General features: G+C 48.9%; 1 protein-coding gene across 2 annotated transcripts in view; it reads left to right on the top strand.

Moving 5' to 3' along the window:
• The window catches only part of IL17D (interleukin 17D), a 22573-nt gene extending 697 nt beyond the window's left edge, over positions 1-21876 (top strand). The window contains exons 2-5 of one of the 2 annotated variants that reach the window (XR_004678981.1): positions 213-508; positions 17760-18483; positions 20345-20574; positions 21157-21876. Coding sequence is in view for 1 of the 2 variants with exons in the window: in XM_035003739.1 (XP_034859630.1) it covers positions 213-508; positions 17760-18078 (615 nt within the window). In the remaining variant the exon portion in view is untranslated. Of the gene's footprint in view, positions 1-212; positions 509-17759; positions 19257-20344; positions 20575-21156 lie in introns of those variants that run through there. The other variant, XM_035003739.1, reaches the window with a different exon arrangement.
• Positions 21877-23019: the final 1143 nt, after the last annotated feature.

The following is a 23019-nucleotide window of genomic DNA, read 5'->3' as shown; positions in this document are numbered from 1 at the left end:
AGGGCAGGGTCCCGGGGCCCCCGGGGGCGGCGGGCGGGCGGGGGCGGCGCTCGGGGGCCGGTCTGGTCGGCACCCATCCTCCGGGCCCGCCTCACGGTCCGCGGCGCGACGGGGGTGGGGCGCCCACCGGCTCCCAGACCGCGGCGGGCCGGGCGCGGGCGGGCGCGGGCTCCTCCGCCGCGCGCGGACGCTGAGCGCGGCCTGTCTCACAGGTCTGGATGCTGGTGGTCGGCGTCCTGCTGGCGTTGGCGCCGGGCCGGGCCGCAGGCGCCCTGAGAGCGAGCAGACGCCCGGCGCGGCCGCGGGGCTGCGCCGACCGGCCGGAGGAGCTCCTGGAGCAGCTGTACGGGCGGCTGGTGGCGGGCGTGCTGGGCGCCTTCCACCACACGCTGCAGCTGGGGCCGCGCGAGCAGGCGCGTAACGCGAGCTGCCCGGCAGGGGGCAGGCCCGGCGACCGGCGCTTCCGGCCGCCCACCAACCTGCGCAGTGTGTCGCCGTGGGCCTACAGGTGAGCCGCGGGGCCGTGGTGGGGTGGGCAGGGCAGGGCGGGGCGGGGCGGGGCGGGGCCGGGCGAGGCAGGTGGGATGCGGTGGGTGGGGCCAGCGAAAGAGGTGGGCAGTGAGGAGGGCGGGGCCGGGCGTGGCAGGCAGGGAGTGAGCGGCGAGGGCAGGTGGGCTGGGGCAGGTGCGGAGGGGCGGGGCGGTCGGGAGACGCTCGGTAGGTCGCGGGGAGGGACCGGGCAGGGCCGCTGGAGCGGGGAAGGGCACGTAGGGAGAGGCGGAGCAGAGACTGGGTTGGAGTAATTCATTCCCACAAAGGTCTCATCACCTCCCTCGAAGGAAACCTGCTTCCCGTTGTTTACCCTTTCACTATTTAATATGGAACAGATGTTTCTTGAGTGCCTATTTGTCAGATATATAGTTCAGTGGGTTCCACAAGGGACCAAGCCAAGTGATCCTTCATTAGTTTTTATAGAATTTTGTACAGGAGACCTGTGAAGTTCTAGTGTGGCAGTCTACAGACATTTTTTGAGTGCCTGTGGTGGTGGTCCAGACACTGTTGAGCATTGAACCCTCAGAAGCCCATCCTCAGAGCTTATAGTCTAAGGGAGGAGTGGAGATAATTGGTAAAGAAACCATAATACAAGGCAGAACATGATTTGACAGGAAATCATAAGTGTGTGATGGTGTAACGTGGTGAGGGGGATCAAAATGGCATTTGAAATGTATTTTGGAGAATGGACATAACTCTGAAATTGGCCTGATAAAGAGGTCGGCTCAGAAGAAAGGAACAACGTACAAAGCAGGGAGGTTAGGGTGTTCTGGGGCTTGTGTAGGGAATAGTGTGGTGGGAGTGTCCCCATCACACATTTATGACTGTCTCCTTCCCTGCTGTTAACTGCTGAGTCCCACCATCTTCAAGGGGCTCAGAGTTCGCGGTACAAGGAGGGAGCCCTCACACTGCCACAGACGTGGAAAAGCCCTCAGTGAAAGAGCAAGGACAAGAGTGGTTCAGAGGGAAGGAGTGGCTTATTGCAAGGGGGAAGAGACGGAAGAATGGCAAGCGCAGGTGTGTTTCTATGTGGCTGGGAGTGGCAAGAGAGGAGGCTGCAGAGGGGAGCAGAAACTAGATTTGGCCTGAAAAGCAATGCTACGAGTTTGAAATGTATCCTGTAGGATGTTTTTTTGATGAAGGAAGTCATGTGACCACTTTGTGTTTTGGGAAGGCATACCTGATGAGGGATGGATCCAAGGGGAGATACAGGACGAACGCCATACTTCCGGCAAAAGGTAGTTAGGGTCTGAACTTAGGCAGTGGGGCAGTGGAAAAAGTGAGACTAGGGTCAGTTTGAAAGATATTACTTAAAGAAGTTAAAGTGATAGGATTTGGTGGATGATGATCATATGTGGGAGTGAGGGAGAAGGAGAGGGTCCACACTGCTATTAAGATATGCAGAGAAAGGGGCACCTGGGTGGCTCAGTCGGTTAAGCGGCTGCCTTTGGCTCAGGTTGTGATCCCAGAGTCCTGGGATCGAGCCCTACGTCAGGCTCCCAGCTCAGTGGGGAGCCTGCTTCTCCCTCTCCCTCTGCCTGCCCTCTCCGCCTACTTGTGCTCTCTCTCTCTGTCAAACAAATAGATAAAATATTAAAAAAAAAAATATGCAGAGAAAATGTAATGATTTTGTCTAAAACTAATCCAGGCTTCTCCAAGCCTCCACCTGCTGGTCAGGGGGCTTCCCTCCTCCTGGCTACTCTGCAGAGGACCAAGTTCACTTGTGGCTGAGCTCCTTCCCACCATGGAAGTCAGGCCCAGGACTCCCTCCTGCCTTCACTGTCTCATCATTCATCTGATGCCCTCAGGACACACATGTTGAGCCATTCATTTTGGTGGCTTCATTCTCTTGCTTTGCCTCTTCCTTCCCATCATTCCCACAGACCAAAAGGGTGGGCTTTTATATTATCCTTCTTCCTCCAACCTCATATTACACCTTTGATATGCTAAATAGCATTAAAGAAACTTGGAAGATCTCTCAAAACAACAGCTTGGCTTCTCCAGACAGAAGCTGCAAAGTCTGCATTTTTCTTTAATGAATTCTAAGCTCTCCTGGCAAATAGATGTCTCCCAGGCTAGGCTGTGGCCCGAAAGGCAGAAGAGTAACACACAGTGATTTTTCAAGAGTGCCTATTGGGCATCTCCCACGTTTCTGGCTTGGATTGTTGATGGTATTTAAGCAAAACGGAGAAACTGAATGAGGAGAGTTTTTGAAGGGAAGTAAATTCAGTACTAGACCTGTTGAGTTTTATGTGCCGAAGAGGAGCACAGGTATAAATGTCCTGCTTGACTTGGCAGTGTGGTCTCAGAAGAGCAATTGGGGCTGAAGTACAGATCAGGAGTTGTTAGCCCTAGAATTCTGCATAGTAAGGTAAATTGAGTTGCCCTTACTACCTTACCTGTGTCTCCTAGGAAAGATCCAAGAGCAGCAGGGAGGAGGGAATGGCTAAAGGAGGTCATGGAAAAGAACAACACACAGTATAGAGTGGTCCTGGTCTAGCTGCCCAGGTCCACCCTTGGCACCTTTGTGCTACCTGGGCCTGGGAGTAGGAGCTACATCTGTATCAGGTGGCTGACGATGGTATCATCTGCATTACTTTTCTTATTATTTAGCAACACTGATGAAATTGCTCCCCCTGCAAGCAAATGGAGGCTTACACTCTCTGAACGAAGGATGGTCTAGGGGTGGGCCCTGGGCCAGGACTTCAGATTGCTGGGTGCTAAAGTGGGCCCTGCCGTCTCCCACCAGGAGATGGCCTCTTTGCTCTCCTGACCTCTGATCACTTCTCACTGCCTCCTGAGTCACTGGAAGACTGGAAAAAGCATTGCACGTAGGAGCTCAAAACCTCTTCAAAAAGCAGTGTGTAGAATAGGCCAGGACTGGTTTCTTAGTGGTGTCACCGTGGGACCTGTGTATCCTGGGGGGGAAGAGTGTGCTCACTTGTGCATCCATAAGCATGGAATTAGAAGTAGTACATAAGGCTAAAAACAGAGAGAACTCCTAAGGAAGATGGATGGGGAAACAGACTGCCGCTCTCAGAAATACTGAAAAGCACAGAAAGGACTTCTTAGGTGGATAAGACAGGATTTAAAATAGAAATTTGGATTATAAGGCGGCTTTTCATACTTTGAAGAGAGAGATGGCTCATTCAAAATGGTGTTGGGACAACTGAGTAACCAACTGGAAAAACGTATGATTGTATCTCACTTCTATATACAAATAAGCGCCTGGGTGGCTCAGTCGTTAAGTGTCTGCCTTCGGCTCAGGTCATGATCCCAAGGTCCTGGGATCAAGCCCCACATCGGGCTCCCTGCTCAGTGGGAGGCCTGCTTCTCCCTCTCCCACCCGCCCTGCTTGTGTTCCCTCTCTGGCTGTCTTTCTCTCTGTCAAATAAATAAAACCTTTAAAAAATAAATAATAAATAAATAAATAAATAAATAAATTCCAAATGACCAAAAGATTTAAATGTAAAAATAAAACCACAAACACATGAAAAACACAGTCAATTATATTTACAGTGTTGGAGTGGAGCGGCCTATTTAGTAGCTTATAGATCCCCAAAGCCATAAAAGACAAGACATAAATTCGGCTACACAATTATCTGCCATTTCTTCTTGGCAAAATAAACAATAAAATAAAATTAGAAAAATACAAGGGGAAACTGGGAGAAAATACTTGCAACCCATGTCACAAAGGGTTCATTTCCTAAAGAGCTCCTACAAACCAATAAGAAAAAGATGTAATAAAGGGAGGAACAAAGGTCATGGGTAGTTGCTGGGGAAGGAGGGTCAAATGAGTTAGTTATGTGAAACGCAAAGAGATGCCAAGCTTCAGGCATCCTAAAGTGAAATGCATGTTAAAACGATGCTGAGAAACCTTTCTTTATTTTGGGGGTACCCACCAGGCTCTGTTGGCAAGGAGGTGAGGAAAAAGGCATCCTCATACAGCAGAGGGTATGAGTCCAGACAACCAGCTATTAGCTATCCACATTTTAAATGTACGCGCTCTTTGACCTAGCAATTCCAGGTACTGGTTTACTCCTCCAGCCACACTTGTCTGTGTACCAAATGATGTATGTACAAGCATTTCCACTGTGGCAATAGGGCATTGGAAACCATCCCAACACCCACCAATAGCCAACTAGTTCAATAAAATGCCATAAAACGCCAGAAAGAGGAATGGGGCAGCTGTAAACCTGCCTAAGGAGACCAGTCCATCACCAACATAGAGGGCAACAAGGCAAGGCGCAGTACAGTGTTATTTGTGTGTTAAAGAGAAGCTATTATATAACATACATATGTTATTTTTAAATGTACACACACACACCACCCCACACACTCAGGGGCATCTTTGGAACGTGGTTATCACGGTGCCTGTCATCAGGAGGGGAACTGGAAAGCTGGGGATGGAGGAGGAAGGAGACTTACTTCTCATTCCTTCCTATCTTTTGAATTTTCTACCATGTGCATGTATTATTGATTTCAAAAACATCTTCATTTTTAAATTGAAAGCAGAAAGGGAAATTCACCAACCATGAGGAAAAAGCAGAGAGTGAAGAAACAAAACTCAGCAGGTAACTACAGCCTTTGATTTTCCCTGAGCTTTGGTCTGAAGAGAATTGTTTGTTCTTACAGGCCATAGAGCTGACAGCAGAGACACTGCACTTTTCGGGGCCCCTTGTGTCCCCAGAACTAAGCTGCTATGGATGAGGAACTTGGCCTGGAGACGTGAAGGGATTGGGTGGGGGGACAGGCATTAAATGGTAGAGCCAGGATCTCATCCCGGATCTGTGATTCTATCTAGCCCATGCTGCAAACCAATGTGCTAGTAGAAAAGCACCATTCAACTCTGAGAATATAAAAATATTTTCTTATTTACTTTGTGGCATCATGTTTGTTTCTCTTAAGCTTTAGAAACAAAAATGCCAAAAAATAAAATCAATGTAATTGCTCATTAAGTTTTTGTTTTTTTTTTTAAAGATTTTATTTATTTATTTGAGAGAGAGAATGAGATAGAGAGAGCATGAGAGTGGGGAGGGTCAGGGGGAGAAGCAGACTCCCTGCTGAGCAGGGAGCCCGACGTGGGACCCGATCCCAGGACTCCAGGATCATGACCTGAGCTGAAGGCAGTCGCTTAACCAACTGAGCCACCCAGGCGCCCTTGCTCATTAAGTTTTTTAAGCCAGATTGTCATAGTAAGAAATACATTGTAAGAACTCTGAGGTTCATTAAGGTTTAAAGGTACACATCACTCATGTATGTTGAAACCCCAAAGATAAACACCTACCAATAGTCTAAGTAATTTTTAAATTGTTTATATTTTTCAATTTTGGGTCATGGTCTAAAGATAACTTTTCTCTAGGATATGACTAATGCACAACAATTTAATTTTAGGCTTTGCTACTTTTCTATATAACTCTTTTCCTCCTGTGAATTTAAGAGACTTTACCTAAATTTATTTTTCAATAAACAACTCCATGGGTAGCAAGAACAGCGAGGGAATAAATGGAAAGAAGAAATAACAGGACAGGGAAAAAGAAGAGAGAGGAAAGGGCATGGGGAGCACGAGTGACTTAAAAATAGAGGTGACCCCCAGCAGGGAGTTGGAAGAGGCGGTGAGCCCCCCTCCCCCAGTAGCTGGGCAGGGGAGCCTTGCAGTCAGTCGGAGGCTGTCTCAGCAGAGGACGGCTGGAGGAGGGTCCAACAGTGCAGGCACCAGATCGGACAGGCTGATACTTTCCCATGCAGAACCCAAGTTGGCACCACTCCCTATTACCAGAACTTCCAGCAGGTGACTTTTGGGGGGAAGAGGGGCACAGCAGCAGCAACAGCTTCCAGCTCATGTGTGGGTCAGGCAAGGTCACCACTGTCCCCGGGGCCAGACCAGCGATGCCCATTTATGGGGACGACCTTCATGTTCCGATAAATCTATCATCGGATATTTAGCAACACTGCGCTTCAGGAAGGTTTTCGTCAGGAAAGGTTGAAATAAAAAGGATATTTGTGCTTCACCTCCTCTAACGTTTCAGTTCAGGTAACCCAAACATCCTGTTTCCCCCCCACCCCCCGGGGACTGTCCATCACAGTCCCCTTTCCCACTGCAGAAACAGCTGCGTCCACTCCCCAGCTACTGCCCGAGTCAGACCCGCCGCTTTCCTCGAACCTTCACAGGGCACCGTTCACATCACTTTTCCCTCATGTCATTTGTAAAATTGTGAAGGGAATATAACAGTAACCAGAGAAAGTGAGGGAAGTTAGTATAATGTTGAAGTTATCTCCACAGCACTTAGTCCCCTTTTAAAATATTATCTTTCTTTTAAATGCCCCCTTTCCCGGGATGCATTTGCATATTTGTGTCCCAGCACTAAGAACGGTGGTCCCCACACTCTGAAGCCTTTTGGGGATGCGCGGGCTCTAATCCTCCTCCCAGGGTGGGGGCCTCCACGGGGTCTCTGCGTCCACTGTGACCGAGAGGGGGCAGCACTGCGCCAACCCATCTTCTCCCCTGCGGCCGCAGGCCAGGCCTCCTCCCTTCCGCCTGGGGAGGCCCGGCCAGCCGTGTGATCTTTGGAACTGAGGGGTGTCCTTTCCTGTTTATAATTCTCCTTAGCAAGTTCACTTTTTTCTGGGTCCCTGCTTCAAATCTACAGGTTATTCAAATGGCTTAAGAACTAAGAAAGTCTGTGGGCCTTCAAGGAATATCTATCTATGGTGTAGGCGCGCAGGTGCCCTGTCCTTTCTGTGCTGTCTCAGCGTGGTACTGCTCTGTTCAAGAAAGGAAGGTTGGGGAAAGGGACAGGGGAGGCGGATAGGGCAGAAGCAGTGCCTGCCTGCCTGCCGGGGAAGTCTCCAGCTCCAGCTTGCCGGGCGGGTGGGGGTACGGCTCACCAAACCCGTTGTTGTAGAAAACGAGACACTCATGGTTCCGACAGCTGGTTTAAGAAATGTTGGTACACCCCACCCCCCAACACTTTTTTTTTTTTAAGATTTTATTTATTTATTAGCGAGCACTAGGGGGTGGGTGCAGAGGGAGAGAGAGAAGCAGACTCCCTGCTGAGCAGAGAGCCTGACTGGGGGCCTAGGGGGCTCGATCCCAGGACCCTGGGGTCATGACCTGAGCCAAAGGCAGACGCTTAACTGCTTAACTGACTGAGCCACCCAGGTGCCCCAACCCCCAAGAACTTTTTATGGATAAGTGACCTTTAATTGGCCAAAGTACTGCGTGGATTTTTTTTCTCTGAGCTACTCAATATAGCGGGCTCTACTGCACCTATCAGTGTTTCACAGAGTAAAAATAAGAGCATTGTCATAGAGCATTGTCATGGGATTCAAGTCTCTCTTTCTGAAAATAGATACGTTCGTTTTGCTTTGATAGTTATTTTCTTCAACTGCCTGGGTTTTACTTTGGCATTCTTAGAGTAACCAGGGATGATGATAATATTTCATTCCATCGTCACCTCTTCCAAATTTCCTCACCTGAATAGAATGTTTGTACTCTTAATACCAACAGAAGAATTGGGCCAAGTCCTGGAAGGAACACACATACCACGAAGTGAAATTCCTTATGGTGCCTGTCTTCCAGAAATGACACATGAAGATTTTGAAGGATGGTAATGAGTACATTGCTCACTAAATTAATGAGGTCAAAGAGGAAATAATCTACCAAGGACTCTTCCAGAATTGAATAGTCTAGGCTAACATTTTGATATGAATTATTCCTCATAACCAATATATGGCAATAGCTGGTTCATTTCAGATCAAGGTGGGCTCCACCCTTTCTGCACACAGGCGCTTCACCCGCCTGCCCCAAGGACGGACACATCAAAGATGGCTTTGAACCCAAATTCTGCAGCTTCCCCTGGAAAGCTAGTTAAGCCACCCCGTGGGCATGAGCTATGTTTTTCCTTTGAAGAGATATTTCCCAGCTGCACTGAATGTGTGGCATTTGCCGTGACAAAAGAATAAAACCCTTTGAGAAATTCTGGCCCTCATTCTAATTTCTCTTTCTCTCTTTCCCTCTGGGAAAGCTTTTTTTTCCAAGTTATCTTCCAAATTCTTTTCCAAGCCATGAGTCTCTCTCTGGTCTTCCCTGATCTCCCAGATGAACAGATTTTACATGGTATCAGTGGATTTCCTGCTTGTAGATTTAGCACTGACGAAGCATCTGGCTGTTAAAGATCCCTGAACTGTAGGAGGCTGTGTGGGCAGGGCTGTGGATGGGATGAGGCCAGGTGAGCTGGAAGACTTTGGACAAGCCCCTCACCTTGTCAGTGCCTCGGTTTCCTTCTCAGTAAAGAGAGAGGACGGACAGGCTGAGTCCTCCCAGGTTCTAGTAGCCCAGAGCCAGCCCAGTTGGCAGAAGAGCCTGGTCAGTTCTGGAGCCTGCCTCACTGGCTCAGCTTCAGGGCTGACCTTGATGCCAAGCTCAGGATCACACCAAAGTCAACCACAGTCCCCACATGGGGGTAGGGCTGACCCCTAGCTCTCCTTGGCCAGTGAAGAGGGCCAGATGAAATCTGCTGGGGCTCTGACTCCAGGGCATTTGTGCCAGGTCAGACTTCGCTCTCCCAGGCTGATTTTTCCATGTCCTCTTTCAGGAGAAATGCACAACTGATGTTTTCTTGTAGGGGCCAGAAGAGCATTTTTCAGAGCTCCTTGGCAGCATGTATTGAAGATCTTGGCTCTCTCAGGCCTTAGGGAATGGAGAGAGGGTGGAGCCGATGGGGCTGCTGGCCACAGCTTTCCAGCAGAGGGAAACTGTGGTCCTCATGACCCTGGCTACTCCCTGGCCTTCGAACACAGCCCTCCCATAGCAGCTCTGGGCCTCGTCATGCACCATTCTTTCCCCCATGGTCTCTTAACCATCCCCCTCCCAGCTGCGGGGCTGGTTCCAAAGGGAGAAAGAGGTTGGAAGGTTGCATAAACCCCATCTCAGTGACTCATTATCTCTCTTAGATCTGGAGACCTAATGGCCTCTACCAGGGTCGCATGTTAGAATTATCTGGGGAGCTTTAAAAAATCCCAACAGCCTCATGCCAGAACCATGAATTCTGAATCTCTGGGGTGGGGGAATAGTGATCACTAGTTTTGAAAGCTCATTTGTGGACCTCCAGTGAAGCACAATTGAGATCTGCACACCATCCTCTCTACAATGCCAATTGCTTGTTTGGTTAACAGTGACCTGCTGTATTAGTTAGATTTCTCAGCGTAGGGAGTCCTACACTTGTAGGATCATGAAATTTGGGTGTATTTGGGAAAATGCAATCATCTAATTGTTTGCTATCAACTGCAGTCAATAGATATGTGGCTACCTACCTTTCGGAGATATTACTGTGCTGTGGAACGGGCTTCTGCTGACTGTCAGTGGGTCCCCACATCAAGTGGGCAAGACAAGTCACTTGTGCAGCTTGTTGGCATGCGGAGCTCCTGAATCAGGGGGTCAAGTGTGAGAATCTGTGTTTTTAACCGACTCCCACATGGTTCTCACACAGGTGGTCTGAAAACCAGTCTGGAAATCTTGTTTACTCCTTCTTTTTATTGCCCACTTCCCGGGCAAAAAGACAGGTATTCTGCAGAGGAATCTTAGCTCTTGGGAAGGGAAATTGGTTCTCCTCAGTTTTTCCGGAGGGCTGCCGGATGTCTGCATATTACCATAGTTTCAGAAGGTCTTGATCTCTGGTAAAGTGAGTCCTCTTCCTTCCTTTTCAAAATTGTCTTGAGTATTCTTGGACTTTTTCTCTTTCTACGAATTTTAGGATCAGCTTGCCAAGTTCTACAAAAACTCTACTGGGATTCTGCTTAGAACTGCACTTTATAGATTAATTTAGGGAATCTCAGAAACTCAGTGGATTACAGCTGTCCTTTCTAAGCAGAAATCATTGATAAAAATATCACATTAACAGTCCTGCCATCAAGAAGCTGGAGGAAGTAGCCTGGGAATCAGATCCATCCCCTTGGCCGCAAAGAACCAGGCAGAGGCAATGATGTTGGTAACTAAATAGGACTGAAATTTTAGGTTCAAGACTCTTATTGACTCCATCCTGCCCCCCCCCTTTTTTTTCCATCCTGCCCTTTTTTAAAAAGTAATCAACAATGAGTTGAACTCATTGACCTTAAGATCTGGCAGACTGACTACTTAGGCAATTTTGTTTCCATTTAGACCATTTCAGTCCCAAGAAGGCATTTTCCCCAACTTTGTTCCATTGGTTTGGGGTCTTGGAATGGCTGTGAAACAATCATACTTAGCCTCTGTTGTCTTGAGATCAAAATAATTTTATGTTTTGCAAAGCGGGAAGGTGAGCCATGCCGATGAGTTTGTGCCAGTAAATGCCACAGCTATACTTGGGCATCAGATTGAGAGCACATCGGGTGGCTGTGGTTCTGTCTGCTGGAATGTACTCATTGTTCTCCAGGTGGCAGTCCTTGGGGAACCGCTTCGAATTGTTTCCTACCAAGTTCAGGGTCCCAGGGGCAGTGCTCTTTTCTGTCTCCGCTGTCACTCACATTCCTCTCCAGGCTCAGTTTCCATCACCTCTAATCATCCCTGGAGGACTTGTCCTTTGTTCTTGGATTAAGTTGGGCCAGCTGTCACTCACTCAAGCCAAGCTTCACACGTGGCCCCAGGGACACTTTTGGATCCCATCAGAGGGGAAAACTTGATTTGTTTCAAGTATGTTCTGGTGCCAAGCTTCCACAGAGCAGCATGCAGAAAATGTAAAGACAAAAGAATTATTGCTCACAAGGGGGCAAGACAGCCGTGCAGGATTCTTATTCGATTGCATTTCCATGTTTGGTAAGAGAAAAGGATCCGTGTTGCGGTTTCTTGATGTCTTGTTTTCGTGGTAGCTTTCTTTAACCAGAAAGCACTCCAGGCTGATAATTTCCTCAGACTCTTAAGGCAGGAGGTTGGGGTGACATGCTTTAGCTTTGTGTCTGTCCCTTGGCTGTCCCAAGGCTTCCAGACTTTTCATCCTGATCTCTTCCCCATCTCCCCCCCCCCCCCCCCTAGTGTCCTTCAGAATGTGTCCATCTTGTGCTCTCCGTCTTCCATGGTACCTACTGGCATCGATACCCACCATACTGGGTGTCAGGGGTGTAATATGCATTGTATCTGTCCCCCTCCCCTTGGTAGCACCTTTCTATTTTAAGAGAAACCTCCTGGTCATAAAACCACAATTTGAAAAACACCAATGCATATGCCTTATTATGTTCCATGTCCCGGGCAGAGGTGGGGGTAGGCAGATGTCTCTTTGTCATAATGCCTTAGCCCAGAGGTGTCACTGTGACAGTGGAAATTTCAGTCCTGGGGGGCCGACTGGTGGGGGTGGAACAGATATTTTTAGTCAGATGATGAGCCTTCTGACCATCACAGCATCCAAGTGACTGTCCGTTCTGCCTGTCATTAACACATGGAATGGGGATTGTTACACGGATTGCTACCTGTGTGCTGTGGTGCGTAGAGACGATAACTCCCAGCTACTTGGAATTGAAAGGGATCTCTGATGCCCCAGGTCACACTGGCGTTACAGAGGAGGAAACTGAGTTTGAACAGACTGTGACTGACCTTCCTCCCCAATCCCAGTTTTGTCCTGTAATTGGGTCTACGCCACTATCAGAATGGCCTTTCTAAACGTCCACTGTTCATCTGTCTACATGCTTCCAGTCCTCGCGTGGCTTCCTGTGATCTGGAAGGTAAAATCCAGGCTTTTTGCTCTGGTCTTCAAGGCTCCCGTCCACCTTTCACATGTCTTACTAAATCTCCGCCCAGCACACGTAGGCGTGCACACACAGCGTTCCAGCTGCAGGGACCTGCGGGCAGTCTCCGCCCCCCCTCCCTCCCCCCGTGGTCTCCTGCTCGCCACTCCTGCCTTGGTGTGGGTTGCTCAGCACTTCCGCTCCCTCCTTTGTCCGGCTCAGCCCTCCTTTTCCAAATGGGCCTCAGACTTCCCTGGGGCCGTAGCCTCCAGCCACCCACGTATCCGACTGTGCGCTTTGCGTTGCTTTGTCCTGGTGGGCTGGCTTGAGCATTGCCAATTCTGCTGAATTAATGATCACTACTAACCTTCCAGTTGGCAGATTCCTCGGGCACTCTGTGACTTCACAGGCATTTAGCGCTGTTTGTGCGTGTGTGCGTCTGTACACTCACGTATTTGGTGTGTATCGCTAAGAGATCAGGACTCTGTTAAATAAAACCACACAATACCATTAACACACCTGGAAGTTAATACTTCCCTAATATCTTCAAATATTCAGTCAGGTTCAGATTTCCCTGATTATCTCATAAGTGGTTTTTTAGAACTTTAAAATTTTTTTCTCTATTTTTTCTGTTATATTATTTAGGTCTACATTTTGAAATAGTTTCAAACTAACAAAAACCTTTTGTGAAATTAGTACAAAGAATTCCTGTGTACCCTTTACCCAGATTCCCCAAATGGCAGCATCATAACTCAGCAGAATTATCAAGATCAGGAAATGCTTGTTGATAACAATCCTAGAATCTGGAGCCCTTCCTCAGAGCAGGCCCACTAACACCCCTTGTCTGCCCCAGGACCTCACCCCGGCTCACACGCAGCCTTTGGGGGTCAGGTCTGTTAGCGGCCTTCAGTCTGCAACAGTTCCTTGGTTCTTTGTCTTTTGTGACTGTGGTGACACTTTTGAAGAGTACTGGTCAGTTGTTTTTTGGAAAGTTTCTCAGTTTGGGCTTGGTATGTTTTTTTAAGCAACCATAAGTTTTTCATCCAAATGGAGACATCTGCAAATAAAAAGTTGCTGAATTCACAACTGCACAGAGACGGGGGGGTGTAAAGCAGGTCAGCGATGCCCCATGTCCCTGATACTTATGTCACTCTACTCAGTGTTCTTTTGGGTCCTCTCCCTTCCTTTCTTCCTTGGAACAAACGTGCTGAACTTCCAGCATTCTATATGCTGTTGGTCATATCCTCATAGTGCCATTTAACATGTTTCTCCATCCCTGTATTTCCAGTAAACCAGGGCTCCATCAATTCCAGTTTTTGGCCAGCCCCTCTTAAGCGTCTGCCTTCCTTCACTTGGAGAATGCCACTCCTGATTCTGTCAATCTCCACAGTGAGACACAGTCTCCCTTAAAAGTTGGTTTTCCCAGGAGCCTGGGTGGCTTAGTTGGTTAAGCGTCTGACTTTTGATTTCAGCTCAGGTCATGATCTCAGGGTTGTGGGATGGAGCCCCACATCGGATTCCATACTCAGTGGGGGTCTGCTTGAGATTATCTCTCTCCCCCTCTGTCCCTCCCCTTCCTCTTCCCTGTCTTTCATTTTGTGTTTCTCCATGCACCTCCCTGAATGATCTTATTTAACCACCATCTATATGCTAATAATTTAAAAATCTCCATCTTCAGCCAGTACCTCTCTCTTGGGCTCCAGACCATCTTCTACTGTGTAGTAAGGAAGATCTGTCTAAAATTCCATCTGATTGGGTCACTTTACTTTTTAACATCCTCCCCGTTGCCTTCAGGATCAAATCCAAATTCCTCACTATGAATTTGAGGACCCTTATGACCCAGCCTCCACAGATTAGCCCAGCATCATCTTGTAGTTCCCGTCCTGTGCCACAGTTCCTAATGCTGACATGGTCCCTGGGCTCTAGGCTCTGCCCTCTGTGCTAACTCCCCTTTCTCCTTTCCTCATCTGGATGAATCCACCAGGAACCCCCTTTGCCAGGAAGCCTTTCCAGTGGCCATGGCTGGATGAACTCTCTTAAGTGTTTATCCCCACAGATGATGAGTCCTTGGATAGTAGGTCCATGTTTCATCTCTATCCTCATTGCCTGAAAGGTCACTGGCACTCAGATGTTGCTGAATAAATATTGAAGGTGACTGGAGATAGTATAAATTCCTTTTCCTTCAAACTTTAAGTTAGGGCCTTATATGGTTGTAAGGGTATGAAGGACAGGGAGCTGTGCAGTCCAGACTCACCATCACTAGCTCACCATCTACCAAACTCTTACTCTCATGTTAAGGCACAAGGATGAGTAAGAATACGGCCCTGAATCTTCCCTCCCAGGAGAAAACATAGAAAAAGTGTAGCCCTATCTCACAGGCACCAAGTGTTGTGAGGATATGGGGGATAAAGAGGATGAATTTGACTAAGGAAATTTGAAAACTCTTAGTGATTTGAATTGGACCTTAAAATACGGCAAGATTTGATATTGGTTTTGGGGAGAGGGCATCTTGAGCAGAAGCTTAGCTGCGGCCCATGCAAGGAGCATTCCGCTTTGGGATGACTGTAGGCTAGGATGTGCAAAGGAGGAGACCATGAGGGAATGCTGGAAAGGTATGCAGTAGGGACCATGCTGCAGAGGCCTTTGAAGGCAGAGGAGTTTGGATTTGTCCTGACTTGTCCCCCCACAGCTGTGCCTCCGCATACCTCAGATCGGGGGTAAGAGCAAGGCTTTACAGAGGAGGTTGAAAAAGTTGGAACAGTAAGGGTGGACAGCTTTATCATTCCTTGCAAGGATAGAGCTCATTATGTTCCAGAAGCTCCTGATGGCAGAACTGAGGAAAAAGTAGTGATGGGAAGCTTCAAAAATATTTTTCAACTACTATTTTTGTGTTCATGTTGGAGGGAAGGATGAATAGACAAAATCAGTATAAATTTGAATGTTTTGGCTTCAGAGATGACTTACATTGTGAAGACAGTCCCCACCCCACCCTGTTCCTGTTTGCACATAACAGATTTATTAGCCTTCACCCTTGACTCTGCCCTTGTCATACAGCAGGGAGAAGGGAGGTGAAGGTGTCTGTGCCTGAGCGCTCAACCGCTATAGGGACGCCCAGGCCTGGGGCCTCCTTGCTACTCCCATTCTTCTGGCCACCCCGACAGGAAGCTGTGGAGTCACTGCTGACTCTCCTCTGACCTCATCCCCCACATTCAAACAGTGGCCAAGTACTTGCAAATGTCCCTCTTGGCTTTAGAATGCTCAAGTGGCAAGTTGGGCTGGGTCGTCCAGTTTAACTGCTGGCTCCTGGACTCACTGGCTTCCTTTCCGTCCGCGTGCAGCAGGTGTTACCCAGCCACTGTGCCTGGGTGGGCACCCCAGCTCTGCGCTCTGGGAGGCCTGGCTCCCTGAGTTCTTTCGTACTGTGTAAATGGCATGTAGTTGGTGGGGAGTCAGTTTGTTGCTGCGTGAAGACAACCATTTCTAAACTCTTCCCCACCCAGTCATGCTTCAATCCACTAATGTCTAAAGATGTTGGATCCAAACAGAAAAAGAAACCCATGTACTTTCCTTACACATCTGGGACTCCTGTCTTTGAGAGTTAACACTTCCTCTTGACATGAGCTCCTCAATGGAGAAGCCTCTTGGCCAATCAGTGTAACAACCCTGTCCCTCCCATGTTTCAAGTCCATTCAGGCTTCTGCCTCCCTACCCGATAGGCCCACAGTTGGCCCCAGTCAGCACCACCGGCTGTCGGCCTTTTAGCTCCTTTCTGCAAGAAATCCTCAGCTCTGTTGTTGGACACCCCACTGCTCGCTCACCTACCCCCCTACCTTTCCGAAGCCCCCTACTCCCCATTCTTTAACTGGATGGTCTGAACATACTTCTTAATTGGAAATTTCTTAACTTTGTGGATGAATTTTAGTCATTAGCAGTGAGGATGTATGAGAGAACTAGTCGAGAGGGGATTCCTCCTGAAGGACAGAAAACTTGTGCAAGCCATATAGGGTGAAGGCCAGCCCGGGCCACTGTCCCTCCCTATGGAGCCACATTCTGCTGGCCAGAAACCTGGATGCGAAACCATACACACCTCAAGTTCTTGGCTGTAAAAACCTCTAGGCACACCTCATTTTTAAAAATTATATCATAGGCTCCCATTGGCACAGCACTTTTGGGGGCCCTCTGGGCTTGGCACATTTTGGGTCTACAAATGTGTGTGTTGCTCGAGAGGTTAGAAGTCCTGACTTCTGACTCTGAGAATTTAGGGTCCCTAAGATTCAGCTCCAGAAGAAAGAGAAACATTTGTAAGAGGATTCCATGTGTTTTTTAAGTGGGGAGAGTCATGGAAATGAGAATTTGGGATCATGGCAATCCCATGAGAAATGGGGACAGTGCCTCCCTGTGCAAGGCGACATTACGGAGGAGCCCTGGGTCTCCATTAGTGACCTGACACAGCTTTGACCTCTTGGCTCGTTGCAGGGGATGGTGGCAGAGGGCAGAGTCCTGCCTGAAGGTGCTTTATTTTCTCTCCCAAGGAGCCATCCGGCCCAGCCAAGCCCTAGACTCCCCTGGCATTGTGGTAGCAGGCTGTTTTGTAGGTGTTGACATTGGTTCTTGGCATCTGACCAGAAAATAGAGAGCTTTGGAGGATGGATGGAAATGATCACATTTAAACTAGCATTCCCTTCTCAAATGTCCCAGGCTGGCCAGCCTGCCCTCCCCAGCATGGGTTTGGCCCCTTCACGGAGGAGGGCACACAGACCCCGACAGACACAGGGCCCACCTTGTGACCTTCTGGACAGGTGTCTTGCAGCTGCCTTTGCTGATAGCTATGTCAGAGGCCAGGTGGCACCTCGGCCAGCTAGCTTCTTGCAGAGGTGGCCCCTTCCTGGGGACCGGTGTGGGTGGCACCCTGGTGAATGTGCCCCCATCTGGGGCTGCAGAGCCCAGTGTCTGGAGCGGAGGCAGATCTGGGGCCTTAGGGACCACGGCTCTGGGGCCCAGGGCTGGAGTTGTGGCCAAAGCAGGGAGGGCATCTTACATTCTGGTGGGTGCGGCGGTCGCCTGTCAGTGCGCATGCGGCTCGCGGACCCGCCGCTCCACCTCTCCCACGCCCCCTACCGCCTCCTCTGGGCTGTAGCCGCAGGGTCTGAACCTGCTTCGTTGTACATGAATTTCAGTCATTAACACGAATAGATACATTTTACTTTTCTATGTATATTGGCACAGACTCTGAAAGCATTTTTAGGGAATGGCCTGACAATGGCTATAAACTGTCTCCACCATTTAATATACAGAAAGTCACATGGTGCATCTGTTTCAGATTGGGATCTTGCATGGACGCTAACTGCGGGATGAACTGTCCGGCCCCACCTTTCTTCCTGCTCCATTAAACAGTGATCGCAATACTCCCTGAGCCCAGAAGCAAAAATCTTCTGTTGGCTGCCCTCTCTCAGCGCGCGATGTGTTCCTGTTGCCCCAAAGCGTGAACTAAAGCCGTGCTCTCTTCCCTGCAGAATTTCCTACGACCCCGCCAGGTACCCGAAGTACCTGCCCGAGGCCTATTGCCTGTGCAGGGGCTGCCTGACCGGGCTCTTCGGGGAGGAGGACCTGCGCTTCCGGAGCGCCCCGGTGTACATGCCCACCGTCATCCTGCGGCGGACCTCGGCCTGCGCGGGCGGCCGCTCGGTGTACGCGGAGGAGTACGTCACCGTGCCGGTGGGCTGCACCTGCGTCCCCGAGCAGGAGAAGGAAGCAGACAGCAGCAACTCCAGCGTGGACAAGCAGGGCCCCAAGCTCCTGCTCGGCCCCAGCGACAAGCCGGGCCGGCCCTGAGGCCCTGCCGCTGTCCGAGGCCCCTCTCCCTGGAGCGCGCGGGCTGGTTCCACCTCCCAGGAGCGAAAACGAAGACGGAAAGGGGTAAAGGCCGCAACCGAACGGGAGAGGTTTCTGACCCGGCGGCTTGGCAGCTCCGCGCACACAGCATCATCCCCTGGTTTTCCTGGAGGCAGCAGCACAGAGTCGGTGAAGGCTGCCGGGAGGTTACCCCGTACATTGCAGCAGGCAGGGCGCGGACGGCCAGGGCCCGCGGAAGGTGGCTGGAGCCTGGCAAGCGCAGAAGTGTCTCCGTGGCCCTCCCTCCGCGGCCCTCCGGGCTCAGACCCTTCCCCCACCGCCCAGCTACAGTGCGGCGCCCTTAGGACGCTCTGGGAAGCGAGGCGAGCCTTCACAAGATAGATGGTAAATGGGTGCTTCTAAAAGGGCGCTTTTTTTTTTTTTAAGTGGAATATATTCCTACTTTTTTGTTCAATGTTTTCAATGAGGCAGAAACTATTTTTATATTAGGAATTTTGAGTATATTAAAAATTTTTTACTTGACATGTATTTTATAACCATTCTGTTGTCACTTCCTCTGGTAAGATTTTTTAGAAGCACAGCTGGAATCCTCAGATAAACTTTTTAGCTGGCACTGGGGCCCGAGTCCCTGAATTCAGCCTGTCCCCAGTTGCTGGCCATAACAAAACGGACAGGGTTGAATGTGACCTCCGTGAAGATTTTCACAGGCTGCTCCATGAATAAAAGAGAAGCGCAGGAGGCTCAGCTCACCCCAGGCTGGCCAGGCATTCCAGAAACCTCAAACGTGGTTTGTTCGTGACTGTATAAATGGCCACAGATGTATACAATTAAATACTTCTTCACTTTTGAAAGTAAGTGGAGCCCAATAAGAGGTCACGGTGGGACAGGGCAAGAGGTGGAATGTGCTATCTTTGTCAATTCTCAGAAGAGTCCAAGTCTTAGCTTAGTTGCAAGGGCTTCAGGAACTAGCCAAATAGGAGAAGCAGGCCAGCTTATGATTTCCAGAAATCAGTATTGGGGGCCTCTTTTTCTACATCCTTCAGTGTGAGCTAAAACCATACTCTCTTCTGTAGGCTGGAAGTTTGTCCTTGAACACAATTATTTGTAAAAGTGACAAGTTCTTTTTAAATCATTAAAGCAATTGTAGGTGAAGGGCATGTTGGCTGCGTGCATTTCTCTCTGGGCTCCACTCATTTTTAGAGGAAACTATTTTAGTCTTCACTTTATCTTAATTTTATGGTTGAAGTTTAAATTAAGATCTGATTTGGTCTTTGAAAGATCAACTACTCCTGCAAAGTCAGTCTCTCTTCTGTGACACCCCAACCAAGCCAAGAAGTGTCCCTTATTTATATGTATCTTTTTTTAAGATTTTTTTTTTTTTAATTTGTCAGAGGAGCACAAGCAGGGGGAGTGGCAGGCAGAGGGAGAAGCAGGCTCCCTGCAGAGCAAGGAGCCCGGCTTAAGACTCGATCCCAGGACCCTGGGATCATGACCCCAGCCGAAGGCAGATGCTTAACCCACTGAGCCACCCAGGCGTCCCTATTTATATGTATTTCACTCTCAAACTTCAGCTGTCAGTAACAGAGCTTTAGCTCCTTAGTTACCAAGTATTAGCCTTAGTTTGATCTACATGGAAGGTTCACTGAGAGAACTTTCAACTTGTATTGACAGAGGTTGTATGTGAAAAATACATTGCTGAGCAAAATCCAGATTTTCCAAAAATTCAGAAATTCAAAATTGAAAGTGTTAGCTGTGGATAGTTCTGTACAATCTGGGGAATTTTACTTCTGCATTCAACCTCTGGGGGAGTGGTGTGTGTGGAAAAAAAGGTATCCCCAGTGGTAGTATATCTGGAATACATTCTTGTCCGGAGCAATCTTTCATTGCCAGCTCAAAAATAATATCAAATCCATAAATTAAAAAGAAAAACTGCTTTTAAAGCAGTGGCTTGGGTAATCGTTACATTCACTGCCACTATTGGGTTACATTTTCCAGCTACTCAAATATTAATAGTGCAAACATCAGAGGAGACTAGACTTAAGGAGAGTAGACATTTGGGGAAACTATCACGGTTTTATTTTTATTATTAGTTTAACTAATTAGCTTGTGAAAAGGTAGCAAATTCCCTGTGGAAGAAATTTAGCTTTCCATTCTATAGAACCGGAAAGGCAACCTTTCTTTGTGTTTTCTCTCTGAATGGAATATTCATCCACTTAATATTTATTGAGCACTTGCCCTGTTCCAGGCCCCTGAGAGCCACCTGTGAAGCAGGCACAGTCTCCGTCCTCGGCCGAAAGCAGACCCTGCACGGGCTGTCAGAGCACAGTTAGGCGTTGGCGGGCCGCTCCTCACAGGACGTGCGGCCCCGTGAATCTGAGCCACATTTTCCTCCCTTATAAATGGATGGTGCCGCCTCCTTCAGTCCCTGTGAGGACCACACACCGTCTGTAAAGCACAGCGCCTGGCACATAGGAGGTATGAGAACATACTGGCCGCAGTGATTTATAAGCTACACTGAAAATAAATATCAAGCTATTCTTTCTTCATGTTATGTTTACTGCTTTAGCAAGGATAGGTCATTACAATGACTTTTTGTATAAAAGTTTAAAAAATCGGGGCGCCTGGGTGGCTCAGGGGGTTAAGCGGCTGCCTTCGGCTCAGGTCATGATCCCAGGGTCCTGGGATCGAGCCCCACATCCGGCTCCCTGCTCAGCCGGGAGCCTGCTTCTCCCTCTTCCTCTGCCTCTCCCCCTGCTTGTGAACTCTCTCTTTCTCTGTCAAATAAATAAATAAATAATCTTTAAAAAAATAAAATAAAATAAAAAATAAAATATCTATCCCTAGGCAGCAGCAACCAGATAGAATATGTTGGAGTGAATGTTAACTAATGGCAATTAAAATTAAAACTTGAAAAAAAATATGTTGGAGGGAGAGGGGGGTGATAGTCTGGGGAGATACTGTTTCAGGGAATAAGGAGAGTTTATTGGGCAGAATTTTGTTCCCTTGCTATACGAACGCGGTGTTGTGGAGCAGAGAGAGCTTGTTACTGTGTTTCAGCAAAGGCCTGGGGAAGCTGCCGGCCACAGCAGTCCTGACAGCCGGGGTGGAGGAGCGGCCCCTCCCGCGCGGGCCTAGGCACCCCGCTCACCGGTGCCCACAGTGAACGCAGCGGCGCCGCGCGGGCCGGCCACTTCAGTCCCGGGCTTCACGGAGCAGCACACTTTGCTAGTGGGAGGTCCACGGCTTCGCCCCTCCTCTCCAGGGAGCGCCACGGGCCGACGTTTCCTTCAAGTCATTCTACCTGGAGGGCTTCCAGGCAGCCCTCGGGACGGACGCACCTCGCTGGTTACTGAAGACTTTTTCCAGCCGACTGACAGTGTATCTACTGTATGCTTGCTTGATAAAAACAGAATCATTTGGGAATGTCAGCCAAAACCCATCACAGATGCCAACAGTTCCACATTCAGGGTCCAGTTACCCAAACTGCTCGGGTTGCCGCAGGTCTTTTAGCAAGGCAAAGGGAGAAAAGGGTCATTGCTGAACCCGCTCTGATTTGAGAGAGGAATGGGAGGGAAGAGCGTGACGTTCCCACGGGAAATGGGGTTTCCAAGTGCCTCTGCCATTTCATTTGTTCCAGCTGCCGGGGTTCCCCATCACCCCCAAACAACCCCGCGAGGTCGCTGTATGGATTTCTGAATTGTCAGCAACACGGAACTTACTATCCTCTTTCCACTCACGCTATGGTTATTTTGTCTCAGTGCGAATCTCTTAAATTAGCAAGGACTTTAAAAAGGTGTCTCTTACAATATTCTTTTGAGGTTCTGAAGCGCTCTGGTCGGGTGGAAGAGGTGAGGCTGCCTCCTAAGAAGTCAGGAAGCTTCTGTGAAGCGCGCCCCCACGTGTCCTCGTGTCCCCCCCCCCCCCCCCCCCCGCCCTGCCAGCTGTGCAGCCCGGGCTCCTGTTCTGGGGGCTGCAGAGGCGGAGCGGCAGACCGTTTATGAGATTCAGAAGTGGATCATATGTGGACACAGGTTTGCTCAGATCACAAGGGGTCCAAAGCAATAAAGCACATGTTGGCTGCTTACTATACAATAATGTAATTAAACATTTAATGAGTCCAGCTCTGGCCTTCCCTCCCCCACCCTCCAGGAAGAAATAAGATTTCTCCTCCTCGTCGAAACGCTAGACTTCTAGGATAACTACAATTCTGTATTTCTAGGCTGCTACTTGCCCCCAATTCCTAAGTCACACATGACATTTCCATACATTATTTGTCACTACAATATGTTACTGGCCTAGGTAATTTTTAGTGAACTGACTCATGAGGAAATAAGGTAGGGGGTATTTTTTAAAGAACATTTATTGAATACTTCACATGTGCCAGGTGCTGATACACTGACAAAAATATAAATGTCTCATAAAAATACCAAGTGATTTTTAAAGTAAATTAAAAATTATCCCAAAGTAGGACCGTCGAAGGCTAAGAACGGATAGGAGCAAGCCCCCCCCCCATGCCCCATTTCCTGAGCGCTGGCGCCAGGGCACCAGGCTCTCCAGGACACGCTGGGTTTTCGCTGCAGTAACCATCCCACAGTCTCTTGATTTTCAAAAGCAGATGTGTATTTCCTGCTCACCCTCCGATTCCACTGCAGGCCCACCGCTCCGCTCGAGCACCTGCTTGCGTGTGGAAAACTGCCGGTAGCCATGTCAGAGAGAAAATAAAGCTCTACTTGGCACTTCCTTTGTTTTTTTTTTTAAAGATTTTATTTATTTATTTATTTATTTATTTATTTGAGAGAGAGAATGAGAGCACGAGAGGGGAAGAGGATCAGAGGGAGAAGCAGACGCCCCGCTGAGCAGGGAGCCCAATGTGGGACTCGATCCTGGGACTCCAGGATCATGACCTGAGCCGAAGGCAGT

This window comes from Mirounga leonina, unplaced genomic scaffold (genome assembly GCF_011800145.1).
Source record: "Mirounga leonina isolate KUSES-001 unplaced genomic scaffold, KU_Mleo_1.0 Mir_127, whole genome shotgun sequence".
NCBI classification, from domain to species: Eukaryota; Metazoa; Chordata; class Mammalia; order Carnivora; family Phocidae; genus Mirounga; species Mirounga leonina.
Note: the sequence above shows the minus strand (reverse complement) of the source record. Positions and strands in the feature narration are given on the sequence as shown.